Source organism: Prionailurus bengalensis, chromosome C2 (assembly GCF_016509475.1).
Source record: "Prionailurus bengalensis isolate Pbe53 chromosome C2, Fcat_Pben_1.1_paternal_pri, whole genome shotgun sequence".
NCBI classification, from domain to species: Eukaryota; Metazoa; Chordata; class Mammalia; order Carnivora; family Felidae; genus Prionailurus; species Prionailurus bengalensis.
Window position 1 is genome coordinate 145,304,477 of NC_057350.1, and position 15,226 is coordinate 145,319,702.

A 15,226-nucleotide genomic window follows, 5' to 3' on the forward strand; every position below is an offset into this window, starting at 1 on the left:
TGTCAAATGCCTAGCCTGTAGTAATTCAAGAGTGGGAATAGATTTTCAACGGACATGAGAGAATTACAAATTCAAATAAATCTTGTCCTTCAAAGTGGTTACTTTAGCCAACTCTCAGGTTATGCTATTACTCAAAAACAATGAAAACTTTCTCTATTTCAGCTGTAATGTTCCTGGAAAAGCCTCTCAAGAAATCTGGGCTCTAGGTTGGACTTAGGCATGGATTCATTTTCCATCGAGCAAGTCAGTGAAGATCTACTTATTCTTCTACTTGGAAGTCCTGTCACTTCTTGCCACTGTTTTCCTTTAGTGAATTCAGGGGCCAAACTTACGAATGGGCTATGAACAGAGACCGAGATGCCTCGCTTGTACAATGAGATAGTTTAGTGGGCAACATAGTTCTCCATTTGTAAATTAATCGCGTATCTTATTTCTTTTCCTTTTTTTTTTCAATCATTTGAATTTGAATCCTTGACAATCTTATCAAAATGATAAGAAAAGTTGACAAATCTTTATCAGCTCTTTGTTTATTATCTAACTGGTCTGGTAAGAAGTCTGATGTTAAAGAGAAGGTAAACACTAAAATGAAATTGAAGCATTTATTTATTTATTTATTTAATTTATTTGTTTAATTTGAGAGCAAGCATGCACACAAGCAGAGGAAAGGGTAGAGGAGGAGAGTGGGAGAGAGAGAAGGAGAGAGAGACTCTTAAGCAGGCTCGAGGCTCAGCGGGGCTTGATTCCATGACCTTGGGATCATGACTTGAGCCAAAATCAACAGTCTGACACTCAGCCAACTGAGCCACCCAGGCGCCCCTTAGATTACTGTGGATTTCATATACATATAAAAAAATTAGGTTTAATTGTTCCCATTTAAAACAAGTAACTAGTGATGTCATATCTTAAGAAATTTGACTAATTTGCCATGGAAAACTGATCTTGGAATTATCTGATGCTTTTCATCAGTATGTCACATTAGTGTGTTTCTGTGTTTTTTAAACCCCCACATGTTCAATAAATGATTATAGTCATCTTTTAAGACATGTAAGAAAGACAGGTAAGAATTAAAAGTACAAAACTTGCTAAAAATAAGGAGAATAACAGATGTACAGGGACCTGGGATGAGATAATTTATGAAGTTTAGCAATTAAATACTGCAAGTTTCTTGGCAGCTAAGATATGATGGGAAACTCACTGGCTAACTCAGTTCGGGTCTAATAAAAGAATGTTTCCTAGATAGACTGTTTCCATTCCCATCAAGTAGCAGACAAAATAAAACACAAATGTTACACAGCTATCAATATTTTTTAATATTTTCTGAGTCATTGGCATAGTATTAATATATAGAGCTTCAGGTGAATAAGAAGTTTGGGTCATAGGATTCACTGTATCCTGTTATTCTCTTAGACACAGCCAAATAAATGAATGCAAGTTTATTTGCTTCTTAATCAATAGATTAAAATCATAGTATCTAATTATTAATAGTTCTCAGTGAGCAAATCATTAATTAGTAGAATGAACTAAAATAAAGAACATCTTTTAAAGTGACATTCAGTAAATATGACCTTTCTTTTACCTTTCTCATCTATTAAATCTGATGATAGGTACAGAGGGTACCTAATATATTGTCTATTTAAAATACTTAATAATAAAAAAATCTTAATTTCTAAAGTGATGAAAAATGCAAACATTGAAGGATCTATTTCCTTTTATGATCTTTATGTGAATTAAGAGAACACTTGGGTAATTTGCTAGTTCTCAGCATATAGATTATAGCAGGGTGACAAAAAATGCTTTTTAGAAGCAACTTCTAGAATCCTAGTGCCACTTTATATTTGTGGAATCAGTTGTGTCTCTAAAGTAGGGGTCTGTAATCATGAGGAGGTGTTCTGGACAGAAAATAAAGTATCTCAGGAAGGTTTTAGGTCCCTTTTACCCTCCCTTTAAAGAGTTACACCTATCTGAAATCTCCTATAAATGGAATGAAATGGGGCCCCAGAGGAGTTGTGATAACTGGGAAGGAGTGGGATTATAAAGGCAGGGTAGGCCAGACGTGGGCCCAGGAGGCCTGAAAGTTTGGAAATTAGCCTGTGAAAAATCTGGTGTCATTGAAGAATTTTCAGTAAGCAATGCCATGATGAGTTAGTAAGGGCTGTTAAAAGGCGTAATCTACCTGAAGTGCACAGAATGAATTGTCGAGAAGAAAGTCTGCAGGTCTGAAGTAGCTGGCGGCCTACAAAAATAGTCCAGGAGGGAAAGGATGTGGGTCTGAAGAAAGATGTTTACTGTCAGGAAGGAAAGATCTATGGTATTACGGAAGGTTACACAACATGATTTAGGTTTAGGGAGTGAAACGCAGAACTGATTCAAACATGATTGAAATGATAAGCATGGACTGAGTTCTGAGAATATCGAGACATATGGATGACAGAAAGTAAGTCTTTTCTAATATGCTGAGTTTGAGGTATGGATATGATGTCAGCATTATTCAGCAGAGAGCTGAAGATGCAAACCTGAAAGCTGAGAAATTGGAACTCAAGTACTATTTGGGAACCTTCCATATAAACTGCAACAGTTGCATCTCCAAAAATGGATTAATTCTCAAGAGAAAGGCCACAGAGAAGGCCATAGATCTCAAGATCAAGCATAATGGAAAAGTCAAGGATTTAAAAATGGAAGAGGGTTGGGGGCGCCTGGGTGGCTTAGTCGGGTCAGCGTCCAAATTCGGCTTAGGTCATGATCTCACGGTTCATGAGTTTGAGCCCCGCGTCAGACTCTGTGCTGACAGCTCAGAGCCTGGACCCTGCTTCGGATTCTGTGTCTCCTTCCCTCTCCGCCCCTCCCCAGCTTGCACTCTGTCTCTCTCTCTTTCTCAAAAAATAACATTAAAAAAATTTTTGTAATAAATAAATAAAAATGGAAGAGGGTTAATCAGAGAGCAAAAAAGGCCAGAAGGCATGGGGAGAAGTAGGTGAATAGAGTTTCAATCTGGTTCAGAGAAAAGGGCATTCGAAAAGGACAGATGGAGGTGGGGGTTGGGGGTGGAGGTCACAGAAAATCAGAAAAATGAGGGCTGTGGTTGGATCCCAATACATCCAGCTTCTAAATCCATTTGCAGAAGCAGCAATTTTAATGATTTCCTATTTGTCTCAACTCTTGACAATAAATCTCTTGGTGAATGTGATCCTGTTTTGCATAGTGGAAAATGCATATTCCCCAGGGCACTGAGATTTTCCACCTCCAATAGCTTTCTAGAATACCAGATGTGTCTGACTGGGTACTTCATGTGCTCCAACAATTCTTCTCAAGAACATTCCAAGGAGCAATAAACTCTACTTGACCAGAAAATATAACTGTTTATGACCATTTTTATTTCCTGTAAGTAAGCCTGTGGATGCCTAAGTTATTTCTGGGAATCACAGATTGTGGTGCTATTATGGGACATCTAACATTTATTGACCGCCAACTGTGTGCCATGTATTGGCTAGCATTTCCATAATTATTCCTTTATTTAACATTGACAATAATACTGCAAGTTGGACATTATTAAGAATTATTGTTCCTCATTTTTTTTTTACTATTATCCCAAGATTGTTTTATTCCCCTCGTAGTAGAAAGAAATATCTCTATACCTTTAAAACTGAGAAAAGGATCCATTCTTGGAAACAAGAGATCAAAGAATCAAAATTGGAAACATTTTAACCCTAGAGAATAATATTTATCAGGCCATATATCACCTATTCTTGTTTGATATGAGTAATTATTTGAAATTACCTATTATTGGGAATTTAATCTAGTAAAGATAAAATCAAACTTCTTATATAAATGAGAAATGCCATAATTTCTAAGACTAAAGAGTTTTTTTACAAAGTCAGTTTATTTTGCTCAAGTACAATTAAAACTATTAATTTGAAATTCGACATAGTAGCTTAGCTATTATCTCTTGCATCTGGTTTACCAGAAGTTGACAGTGGCTTCTTTTTTGTTTTTAACCTATTAGCTTATCTGAGAAATGTATTATCATTTATACTCAAGCCCAACCTATAAAGTAAAAATAATCTACAAATCTAAGAAGGTGTATTTCACCCTGAAAGTAAACAGGGTATGAAATTTTTCATGGCTGTTAATTTGTGTAATTGGAATACTATATACTTCCAGTATAATTAATGAAGAGTTAGGTTATTCATATCTTCTGAAAATCCAGCTTATTTTGCCCTCTTAATGATAAATTGAAGAGGCTGTCATTAGCAATATTTCACAGGTGGGTTGTGATTGAAAAAAAATGTTTTATTATTTATTTATTTTAGGGAGAGTGCAAGGTGGGGAGGGGCTGAGAGAAAGGGACAGAGGATCTGAAGTAGGCTGTGCACTGGCAGGCTGACAGCAGTGAGCCTGATGTTGGGCTCAAAATCACGAACCACGAGATCGTGACCTGAGCTGAAGTCGGATGCTTACCCGACTGAGCCACCCAGGAATTTTTTTTCTTTCTTTTCCAGTTCAGCATTTTCCCCCTTTTATGATTTCAGAGTGTAATCATAAGTAGTTTGAAGCAGAAATATAGTAGATGATGCAATACCCTTTGTCACCTGCGAGCCCTGAGTTGAAGAATGAATAGAAGAACGAATTGAAGGATGGTTGAATAATGAATCATGGGCAGTGGAAAAGGGTTGACAGGTGGGCACTAGGGAAAAGGGAAGGCAAGGAGGGAGGTTCAATCAGGAGCCTTTCTCCAGATCCTAGTGACTGCAGGTGTATGGGCCATTAGTCTAGTGATTACAGACAGTTTCAAATTCAGGAACCAGTGAGCCAAATCACATCAAGCAAAATATGCTATCCTGGCAGGAGGTAGAGGCCAGGGAGGCTAGTGAGCAGAGAGCTAGAGAACCCAGTCTGAACCTCAAGAATTAAATGTGTAAGCCCAAGAGAATGCTAGAGGGTGCCAGACAAGAATGTGATCAGCAAAGCCTGGATTGGAGGTCAGCTACATAGACAAATTGAAGGTAAGATCTAATGAATAAGGAAAGCCATGCACAGTGGCTGAGAGAAGTTGAAATGCTCCCCTGTAGGGTCTCGGATCCTAATAGAATGAAAGGGAACTTACAGGATGTCAGAGTTACCGTATATCTCATAAATGGCTTAAGCCTTTTATGAATAATTAAACTGAATTACCTTAAACACAAACTCAACATATACCAAGCAGCTATTCTTGGCAGACACTGTGTGAATCATCAGGAATATAAAAGTGAGACATGTCCCCTGTACCGCCCAAATGCATAGTGAAGGAGAAAGTCTTGAAAAACAATAAAAATAAAGCAGTAATATAAAACAGAGATATGAACACAGTGTGGAATCATCATTAAAATACTCTGAGAGAGTAAGGGAAGGCTGCCCAGAAAAGGAGCATGTGAGCTGGGTAAGAAATAGGCTTTGCCAGCCACGAAGGCATGAAGTATGACAGTGCCTGGTGTTCCAGAGATGGTGAAAATGTATGGGTAGAATGTAAGATCTATGGGAGTCAGAAGGAGGGGATGCAGAAGGATAAGAAGGAGAGGGATAAGCAAACGGGGGCCAGACAGAGGCAAAAGTTGTGGTTAGCCTTATCTGTAGGGCAGAGGTTCTCCAAAGGTAGTCCCGGATTCAGTTTCATTGGCATCACCTGTGAACAGGTTAGACGTGCAAATTCTCAGGTCTATCCCCAATCATACAGCATCAGAAGCTGGGGAAGCAGGGTTTGAAGGGACAGAAATCTGTGTTTTAACGACTTTTCTGGGTGATTCTGACGTACAATGAAGTTTTAGAACCTTTCTGCCTCAGGAAGAAATGAGACTAAGCAAGGGAATGATAAGGTCCTATTTTCTTCTCAGGGTGCAAACTAGCCCAAATATGGAGGACGAACCAGATTAATGGCTGAAGACCATAACTATTGCAGAATACAAGGAAGAGAAGCTGAAAGCCAAATATTTTTAATGAGAAAATATGGGGCAGATTTGATACAGTGGTTAAGTTTCTTCATGGTCTGGCAGCAATTTGGAATGGCTTATTAGGGGAGGCCCCAATAACCCTAATGTTGAAGTACTACATCTGTTTTTTTTTTAAGTGTGTTTATTTTGAGAGAGAGAGAGTGGGGGAGGGGCAGAGAAAGGGAGAGAGAGAATCCCAAGCAGGCTCCACACCATCTGTGCGAACCCCCATGCAAGGCTCAAACTCGTGAACCATGAGATCATGACCTGAGCCAAAGTCTGACATTTAACCAACAGAGCCACCCGGGAGCCCTACTGGTGTCTATTTTTTAAGTTTCTCATATCATTCATTCAACATTTTTCAGGTTTTTTCTTATTTCTTACATAATTGGACACAAATGGCAGCATTATTTCCATAACAGGAGCAGAGAAGGCAGAAGGAGAGAGCCACAATACTGCCTAGGGTAGGCTCCCCTAAACCTGTGTGTCTTTATAATAAACCCTGGAAATCTTTCCATTATGGACTGAATCATGTCTCCCCCCAATTCATATTAAGCCCTAATCCCCACTGTGATTGGAGGTAGTAAAGGTTAAACGAGGTCATAAAGGTGGGCCTTAATCTGATAGGACTGGTGCCCTTAGATGTGGAAGAGACACCAGAGAGGTGTGTGTGTGTGTGTGTGTGTGTGTGCGTGCGCATGTGTGAACCCAGAGAAAAGGCCTTGTGAGGACACAGCGAGAAGGTGTCCCTACAAGCCAGGAAGAGAGATTTCACCAGTAACCAATCCTAATAGCCCCTTGATCTTGGACTTCCAGTCTCCAGAACTGTGAGAATATAAATTTCTTTTGTCTAAGCCATCCAGGCTGTGGTATTTTGTTTTGGCAGCCTGAGCTAAGACACTGTCATAGTGGAAAGAGTATGGCCTCTGGAACCAAACAGATGTGGACTTATATCCCAGCTCTAGCATTTATTAGCTAAATTTTGTGCCTCACTTTCTTCACTGTGAAATATAGACAAAGAAGATAATATCGCCTCCTCTAGTCATTTATTTCTTCGAAATTATTTATTGAGTGCTTAACTCTAAGTATATACTCAACAAAAAATTGCTATGCTCTAAGGCTGCAATAGTGATTAAAAAATAGACACCGTCCTTTACTTCCTGGAGCTTATGATATAGAGAGGGACATATAATAATGAATGCATCTCACAAATTCATGTTAATTTGTAATTATAATTATGGCCATTATAATTATGATTAGTGCTACACGCTAAAGAGACATGCCTCACTCAAGGCCATGCCCCTTTCTAGGATGGCCATCTACCAGTGCTTGGTCAATGCGGGGCTATGAAGCCTAGCCCCCTTGCCTCAACTCAGAACAAGTTCAGAAAGGTCATCCAGCTTCAGAACTTGGCCAAGTCCTTGTTAGGACTACACCACAGCTCATCTCCTTCTTCTACCTAATCCTGTTTCCTTCTCTTCTCTCCCAAAAGTCTTGACCACCAAAGCACTTTCTAGCAAACTTCTGTGTGCTAATGTCCACCTCAGCATCCGCTTCCCTTGGATCCAACATACGATGCAGGATAGTATGGAATAAATATAAACATGCTCTGCAACCAAGTATGGGAAGTCAAGAATCATTCTTTAGTTGAACCTGGGGAGTGGGATATGGGCCCCCATAGCCCATCCCTCATCTGTCCGCTCCCAAACTAGGAGCCAGCAGGCACAGAACCAGGATGGACAGGGCAAGCGACACTGCTCATTGTCCTGACACACACCAATCAGAGACATTGTCTTGAGCCTTCTGTAAGGTCAGTGCTCGAGTATGCTGAGACATGGCCTCATACAGGAAGAAATGAAACATTAGTTGTACTTTCATGTTACTTATCCAAAGTTTAAGAGTCAGTTGAAAATGAAAAGACTATGCCACAATCACAGAATTAGGCAGGGAGATGGACAGGACAAACAGCCTGGAAATAGATCCAAGATCAGAAAAAAAACTTAAAAGGAAAAGGTAGGTTATTCAGTAAATACTTCTCGGAAAACAGTGTCCGAAGAATTGGTTAGTTATTTGGAGAAAAAGATAGATATTTTTGTCTCATCATAATAAAATGAAATAAAGAGGAAGAAAATAACTGTAAAATAGCAATCTATTTATTTAAAGAAATAGAAAATAAAAAATATAGAAAATAGAATGGGTTATCTCTCACCAAGAATTAAATAATGGGATAAATAACCAAAAAAAAAAAAATACTGCGTATGTATGTGAGTCTGTCAAATTATTATTCATAAAAATAAAAGGAAAACAACAATGACAATAAATAAATAATAAGTGCCACAAGGCTTCATATAAAAAAGCAATAGACAAATCAGTAAGAAAAATGGCAGTGGTTTAGTTTAAAATGGGAAAGAATATGGATAAACAATTCATAGAAGGAAAATAAGGCTATTAAAAATACATGCAAAATATTTATCACTACTAATAAAAATTAGTGAGTTGTAACAAAATGCCTGTTTGCATCAATTTAGCAAATATCTTTAAAGTGACTTTATTTGGTGATCTGTCCACAGCAATTAGCACAATAATTCCACCTCTAGGAATTATTCTTCAGAAATAAACAGAGCTAGAGATGAAAACTTTATTTTTATAATATTCACTTCAGTGTTAACCTTAAAATAAAAACTAGAAGCAGCCTAAAACTTCAACAATAGATAAACAGTGAAATAAAGTGTGGTAGCTAGACACAGGTGACAATAGGAAAAGAACAAATAGCGAGCTGGGGTAATCCTGGAGACAGTAAGATTTTGTGTGTGTATGTGCCTGGATTTTTATGTATTCTCAAAGGCACGTGGCATACTTAGGCAGAAATTGATTAGCTATCGACTGGAAGAGGGTGATAAACATTTACAAGGCACCTGATATGTTAAGGATGTAAATTCTGGATCAGATTGCCATATGCTCCCATCCAGTTCTGTTGCTTGTATGATTGTATTCTATGGGCAATGAGGGAACCATTATTAGGACTTTGAATTAATTTGGACCATGTCTTTGAGTAGCAAAGAGCAGGAACCAACTTGAAACAGTTTAAACAAAATGTCAGAAGCAATGAATAAGTGCTCTTTTTGCCTAGGTAACGTGCAAGTGGATGGTCTTTGAATATTATCCCAAGGAACAGGAGGGAGGGTCAGGGAAGAGTGAAGCAGGGGAGGAAGGAAAGGTAATACGTGCATGTTTTAATGAGTGTCCCATTTCACAGGTGACTGGTTAGATCCCATGAGGCTGTTGGAGGGGTCTGATAAAATGTGCTGCAGGGGGCACCTGGGTGGCTCAGTCAGTTGAGCGTCCGACTTCGGCTCAGGTCATGATCTCACAGTCTGTGAGTTTGAGCCCCACGTCGAGCTCTGTGCTGACAGCTCAGGGCCTGGAGTCTGCTTCAGATTCTGGGTCTCCTTCTGTCTCTGCCCCTCCCCAGCTTGCACTCTGGCTCACTTTCTCTCAAAAATAAATAAACATTGTTTTTAAATGTGCTTCAGAACTGAAGCAGGAATAAAAAGTGGGACACATTTATCCGTTGGATTCCATTCACTATTGATCAAGATGACCGCACAGGCATTAACTTCCCCTACACTTCTGAGTTGTAGACATGTGACGGCTCAGAGGATCCTCATGGATGTTTCATGCAGTAGTGTCAAAAAAGCAAGTGAGAGGTACAAGGCACTACCAGCTTATGTTAAGGTATTTGAAGGCTTACAGAGAACTAGTGGCCACACGCAAGAATTGGGGCTGAGAAGATTTGCAGTCATGTATAAGACATGTCCTACGTATAAGTCTTTGGTAGCTCAAAGATCCAAGACCCAGAAAGGCAGACACAGAAATGAATCTCAGCAGCTACAACCTGAGTTTCAAACCCTGTATGGATGTTGTCATCCCTAAATGTGTGGCCCTAAAGTGTGTTAGTAAGGGGAGTGTGGGGAGAATCTCTGTACCTTTTTTGTTAGGCATCACCTTTCCTTTTTCCTTAGCAATGACTTTCTCTACATGGCAGAAAACTAGTCTCTTAACGGCTTCTACATTTTGCATTTTAAAATTCCACCCTCAGGAGACGAACTGGTATACTTAGATCCACAGCTAATATTTTCTAGGCAAAACTCTACTGGTCTGTTCTAGGTCATGTATTCATTCTTGGACAAATAAATACGGTTAAAGAGAGATGTCATGTAAGAACATGAAGACATTGGCAGAAACCAATCTAATAAAATGAATTAGGGGAGGAGCAGTGTCCAAAAGAAGAACAAGATGCCAAGCCGACAATGCCATAAATGTGCATCTCGTGTTCTAAGTGAGGGGGGTGTCTTGACCAGAAAATATATCTTAAAGCATGTAAAACCTGAAAGTTATCTTTAGCCAAAGATCAGAAATGGCAAAATGGAGGCTGAATTAAGGTAGAGGTTAGGGACAGGGAAGAGATGGAAGTGATGTTAAGGAGTAATAATCAGTGGGTCATGTAACCCATATTAGTTTCACATGGTGCCCCTATATTCTCCAGTAACAGGAGCTTACTACCTTGCCAGATGCCAAGTCCTCTGAGAGGTGCTACAGTGATGCAGAAGATACAGTCCCTTCCCTCAAAGGGCAGTCACGTGGCTTAGCAACAGCAATACCTCATTTCTATAGGAAGCCTTTCATCCATACCTTGGGATCCCTGGCTCCATGACGTAGAACTTAGTTAATGAAATAGATCTGTATAAGCACTCTTCTTTACTGAAGGTCAAGGCCTGAACTTTTGGGAGCTCTTCATTTGGACTTACTGCTTCATGTCCTATTGATCAATATACCAGGATCAATGATATAGGATTGTTTTGTCTGAGCGCATCACTAGGGAGAAAGCATCGAAACTTGATAGGAATTCTCAACACTTGATTTTTATGTCCTTGGATGTTGTCTATGTGGTCCCAACTAATAGTGGCCAATCTAGCTATTTCAACCATATTTGTGGTACATGATGATTAACCTATGCCTATTCTATACAGCAAAATGCTATCGACTAAGACTCCATTTGTCTTTCTCTTATTGAATAATTTTTAAGAAGTTACTTCAAATATAAGCATTAATGTTCATGTTTATGTTTGTCTTCTGAAAGTCAAATTAATTTCACCCTCTGGGTTCCCGCATCATCTTCTAACATGTTGGACTGTAATTATTTGTTCATGTGTTTGTCTTACACCCCCTGTACTCTGAGTTCCTTAAGGGCAAGGACTTCATCTTACTTATTCATTCCAGGACTCAGCACAGTGCCTGGCGCATGGAAGGTTCTCCGTCTTGGGGGAGGAGTGGGTAATAAACTCAGGAAGTTTGTCCTCTGACAGATCAATGGTGCAGAAACATCTGGAATGAGTTGTTAGTTTTCACTAACTTTATTTTCTCTAAATAAGCAAAAGATCCTTGAGATGTTTTCAGTGCAGCTGGCCATCTAACCAGAATGTCATTGTCATTTCAGACACACTGCACAATGAAAAGCACTTCTGTTTTTGTTTGTCAACTTTGCCAGCTCCTGTGAGAAATTCTACAAAGGATCATGGCATCTGCACAAGACAAGGTAAGAGAAATCCAATATAACTCATGTCATAGTCTTACCATTATCTTTATTATCATTTTTTTTTTAGCATTTTTTAGGAATAGAAGTCTGCGACCCTAGAAAAAATTGTGGTCTGCTTAAAGGAGGCCACCCAGAAAATAATTCACAGTAAAAACAAAACATAAAACATAAAAAAACCTTCCACAGAGGTGAGAGGTGATTTTTTTTTCACACTTTTTTTTTCTCACCTGATAAGTGATAGGGCACACTGTTAAATCTCCTTTGTTCATTTGAAGGGTGTTCACATAATACTGATTTAAACATATTGTTACCCAGATTTCAGCCTTGAAGGCAGAGTAGCTCTGAAGTATTACATCAAAAAACCCCCGAATATAGTGCAATAGTTCAAAAGAACTGAATTCTAAAAATAAAAGATAATCATCACAGCGACAATAGCTAGAATCTAGCAATGGCCTACCGTGTGCTAGAAACCGCTATCACTGTTTGTTGCAGGTTTTCTTTAATGCTCAAATAAATTAGGTGGGGATGGTGTGACTGAGGACACTGAGGCTCAGAGGGAGAAACGATTTACCAAATCTAAATTAGAAGTGGGAAAGCAGATATGTAGATACATTCAACCATGTGAATGAGTCTCACAGGTATTGAGTTGAGCAAAAGACACCAGATAATGGTAGGTTACACTGCACTGTTACTTTCATATAAGTTCAAAAACAGACAAAACTAATCAATTCTCATAGAAGTCAGGAGATAGTTATTTTTATGTGGGGCTTCACTAAGAGGAGGTATCAAGGAAACTTCTGGATGACTAGAAATGCTCTAGGTCTTGACACAGGTGTGGTACAAAAGTGTATCCATACATGAAAATTTTTTCAGCTGCACAAAGATTTGTTCCCTTTTCTGTATATAAATTATATCTCAATAAAAAAGTTATGAACTATAGAAACGATCCCTGAAAGTATAACTTTTTTCAATAAAAAAGTTAAAAAGTAAAAGAAGGCAAGAGGAATTAGAATTTAGCTCTGTTTGGTTCCAAAGTCCCTCTCTTTCCACTACACACTCTTTTTTTTTTTTTAAGTTTATGTATTTATCGAGAGAGAGAGAGAGAGAGAGAACAAACAGAGGAGGAGCAGAGAGAGAAAATCCCAAGCAGGCTCTGCACTGGGAGTGCAGAGCCCTATGTGGGGCTCCAATTCACAAACTGTGAGATCATGACTTGAGCTGAAATCAACAGTCAGACGCTTGACCAACTGAGCCACCCAGGCACCCCAACTATACATTCTTTCTGAAATCAGTTTTAAGTTTCTACATTCAATACAGAATCTTACCTCTTTTACTGGGATAGTGCACAGAAAAGTCTCCACAGATACTTTATAAACTATTGCTATAGGTTCATACAGTGGCAGTACAAGCAGAAACCTTTTGGTTGTGAAAAGATGATGTATTAGATGGGGGGACTAGTCCGTCAAAGGCTTCATGAATGTTATTAAAGGAGACGGTTTGGATTTTATGTATATGAGGAACCACTGAGGGATTTTACATAAGAAATTTTATGATCATATTTGCTGTTGTGGGTGAAATGAGTTAGAAAGAATGGATAGCAGGAGAATCAGCCTAGGACCAGAGAGAAGTTAGGAGACTGTTGGAAACATCTCTGCAAAGGCGGGTAGATCTTAGACTAAGAGTTACAACAGTACTGTTGGCAGATGAAATAAAGATATGTTACAGAGCCAGGTGGAGTTAGTGGAATGAGCCATAGCAAAGCAGAACCTATTCAGCCACCAGGAAGTCAGGGACAAAGTATATTGTTCTGGGGAGAGGCTAAATCTAGGCAAGTTGTCAGGGCTCTAGCCAAGTGATTTGGGATTCCGGGAAATGTTCTGGTCCTTGTAAAGAACTAGACTGTGTCCCCCCAAAATTTATATGTTGAAGTCCTGAGCCAAGTACCTGAGAATGTGTCTGTACTTGGAGATAGGGTCTTTATAAAGAAAATGAATTAAAAATGATGTCATCAAGGTAGGCCCTAATCCAATATGATTGGTCTCCTTATTTTATAAAAAGGAAATTTGGACACAGAAACGCACATCCAGAAGACTATGTGAAGTGACAAAGAGAAAATGGCCACCTGTAAGCCAAGAAAAGTAGCCTCAGAAGAAACCAAACCTACAGATACCTTGATCTTGGACTTCCAGACTCCAATCGTGAGAAAATCTGTGGTTTAAGCCAACCATTCTGTGGTACTTTGTAATGGCGGCCCTAACAAACGAATAGAAGTACCAATCTGGACCTGTGCCTATCGAAAAAGGAGAAGGCACAGGCCCTGGGGGCTGGGAGCTAAATCATGCAGCTCAGTAAGCAGACAAGGCCACCAGGACCCCTCGGATAGTGATCTTCCAGCCAAGAAGTTGGCTAGCCATTTCAAACTTCAGGTACTGGTAGGGATGGGGCTTCTAATATTCCTCCAAATGTAATTCTCATTGGCTCAAAGACAGGGCAGAACAAAGCAATAGGTGAAATCTTTAATTCTGATTTGGGGCAGAGTTGGAAGCAAGCAGGGGTTATCTCAACCTTTATTGTAACTAATAGGTATCCACATAGAGCCAAAAATTATGCTAGATCTAGTTAGAATTGAGGCAATAAACAATTAAGATATTTGTTTGTACCTGCGAATTCCTTAGATGTTAGACTAAGAGATATGTATGTGTGTGTGTGTGTGTGTGTGTGTGTGTGCTTATGTCTAGTCTACATACTAAGCCCCTCACTTCTCTGCTTTCACATGCTCTGCCATGGATCAAATATTCCCTCGGGTCATTGAAGTTTCCTCCTAACTGGTCTCTCCGTCTCAGTATTGGCTCCCCAGTAATGAGGATCAAGAGCAGATCATTTGAGGCATGAATGGGTGCATGGCCATGATTTTCTCATTTGTCTGTGTACATTTTCCAAGGAACGGAATCGCCTAGCAGTCCTTCTTGACTCCTTGTTCTATTCTTCCAGGTCGATTATGAAGAATGGATTTTTCCTTCCCAGTTACATTCATTCACATCCATCCTGTCTTTTACATAGCCACATAGACTAGTTCACGCTCTTTTCAGATCCTGCCTGAACTATTACAAAAGCTCCTTACCGTTCTGCTTACCCCCTGCGTCTCTCGTCACCACTTATATCTATCCTATGCAAAATCGTCTTTAAAACACATCACTTTGACAAAAGGCCATTTTTCTACTTGTTAACCTTCAACAGCCCCTGACCCGTTACAGCTTCAAACACGCCTCAGCCTAATGTTTAAGGCTTTGAGCATCTGGCTCTTCTGACATTTTCAGTCGCATTCGTAAGTATCCTAGCTTCCCAAATCCTCAATGAATGGCGTCAGACATTGCCCTCCAACATGACTGTCACACAGCCCTGGGCTTCCTACCCCTATGCTTTTGCTTTTGCATGTATGTTTTTATTTCTTGCCTTCTGTCTTTTCCATGCTTCATTTGTCCCTCAAGAACACCTCAAATCTCAGACATTTTTGCTTATTTTTCTCCTAGTGTGACATACATTCTTCTCTGCTGACTCATGCTACCCATCTTTCAAGGCCAACCATAATTTCTACTTCATCTTTCAAGTCCTTCCTAGCCACTCTGGCATTCAGTCCTTTGTGAAAAGCTACTGTGCGGCCATTAGGTAC

At 39.4% G+C, this 15,226-nt stretch overlaps 1 protein-coding gene across 1 annotated transcript in view; it reads left to right on the top strand.

The window, feature by feature from the left end:
* The first annotated feature begins 5,444 nt into the window (after positions 1-5,444).
* Positions 5,445-15,226, top strand: part of CMC1 (C-X9-C motif containing 1) — a 101,751-nt gene continuing 91,969 nt past the window's right edge. The window contains exon 1 of the mRNA XM_043593319.1: positions 5,445-5,666. Within this exon, the coding sequence (XP_043449254.1) occupies positions 5,445-5,666 (222 nt within the window). The remainder of the gene's footprint in view (positions 5,667-15,226) is intronic.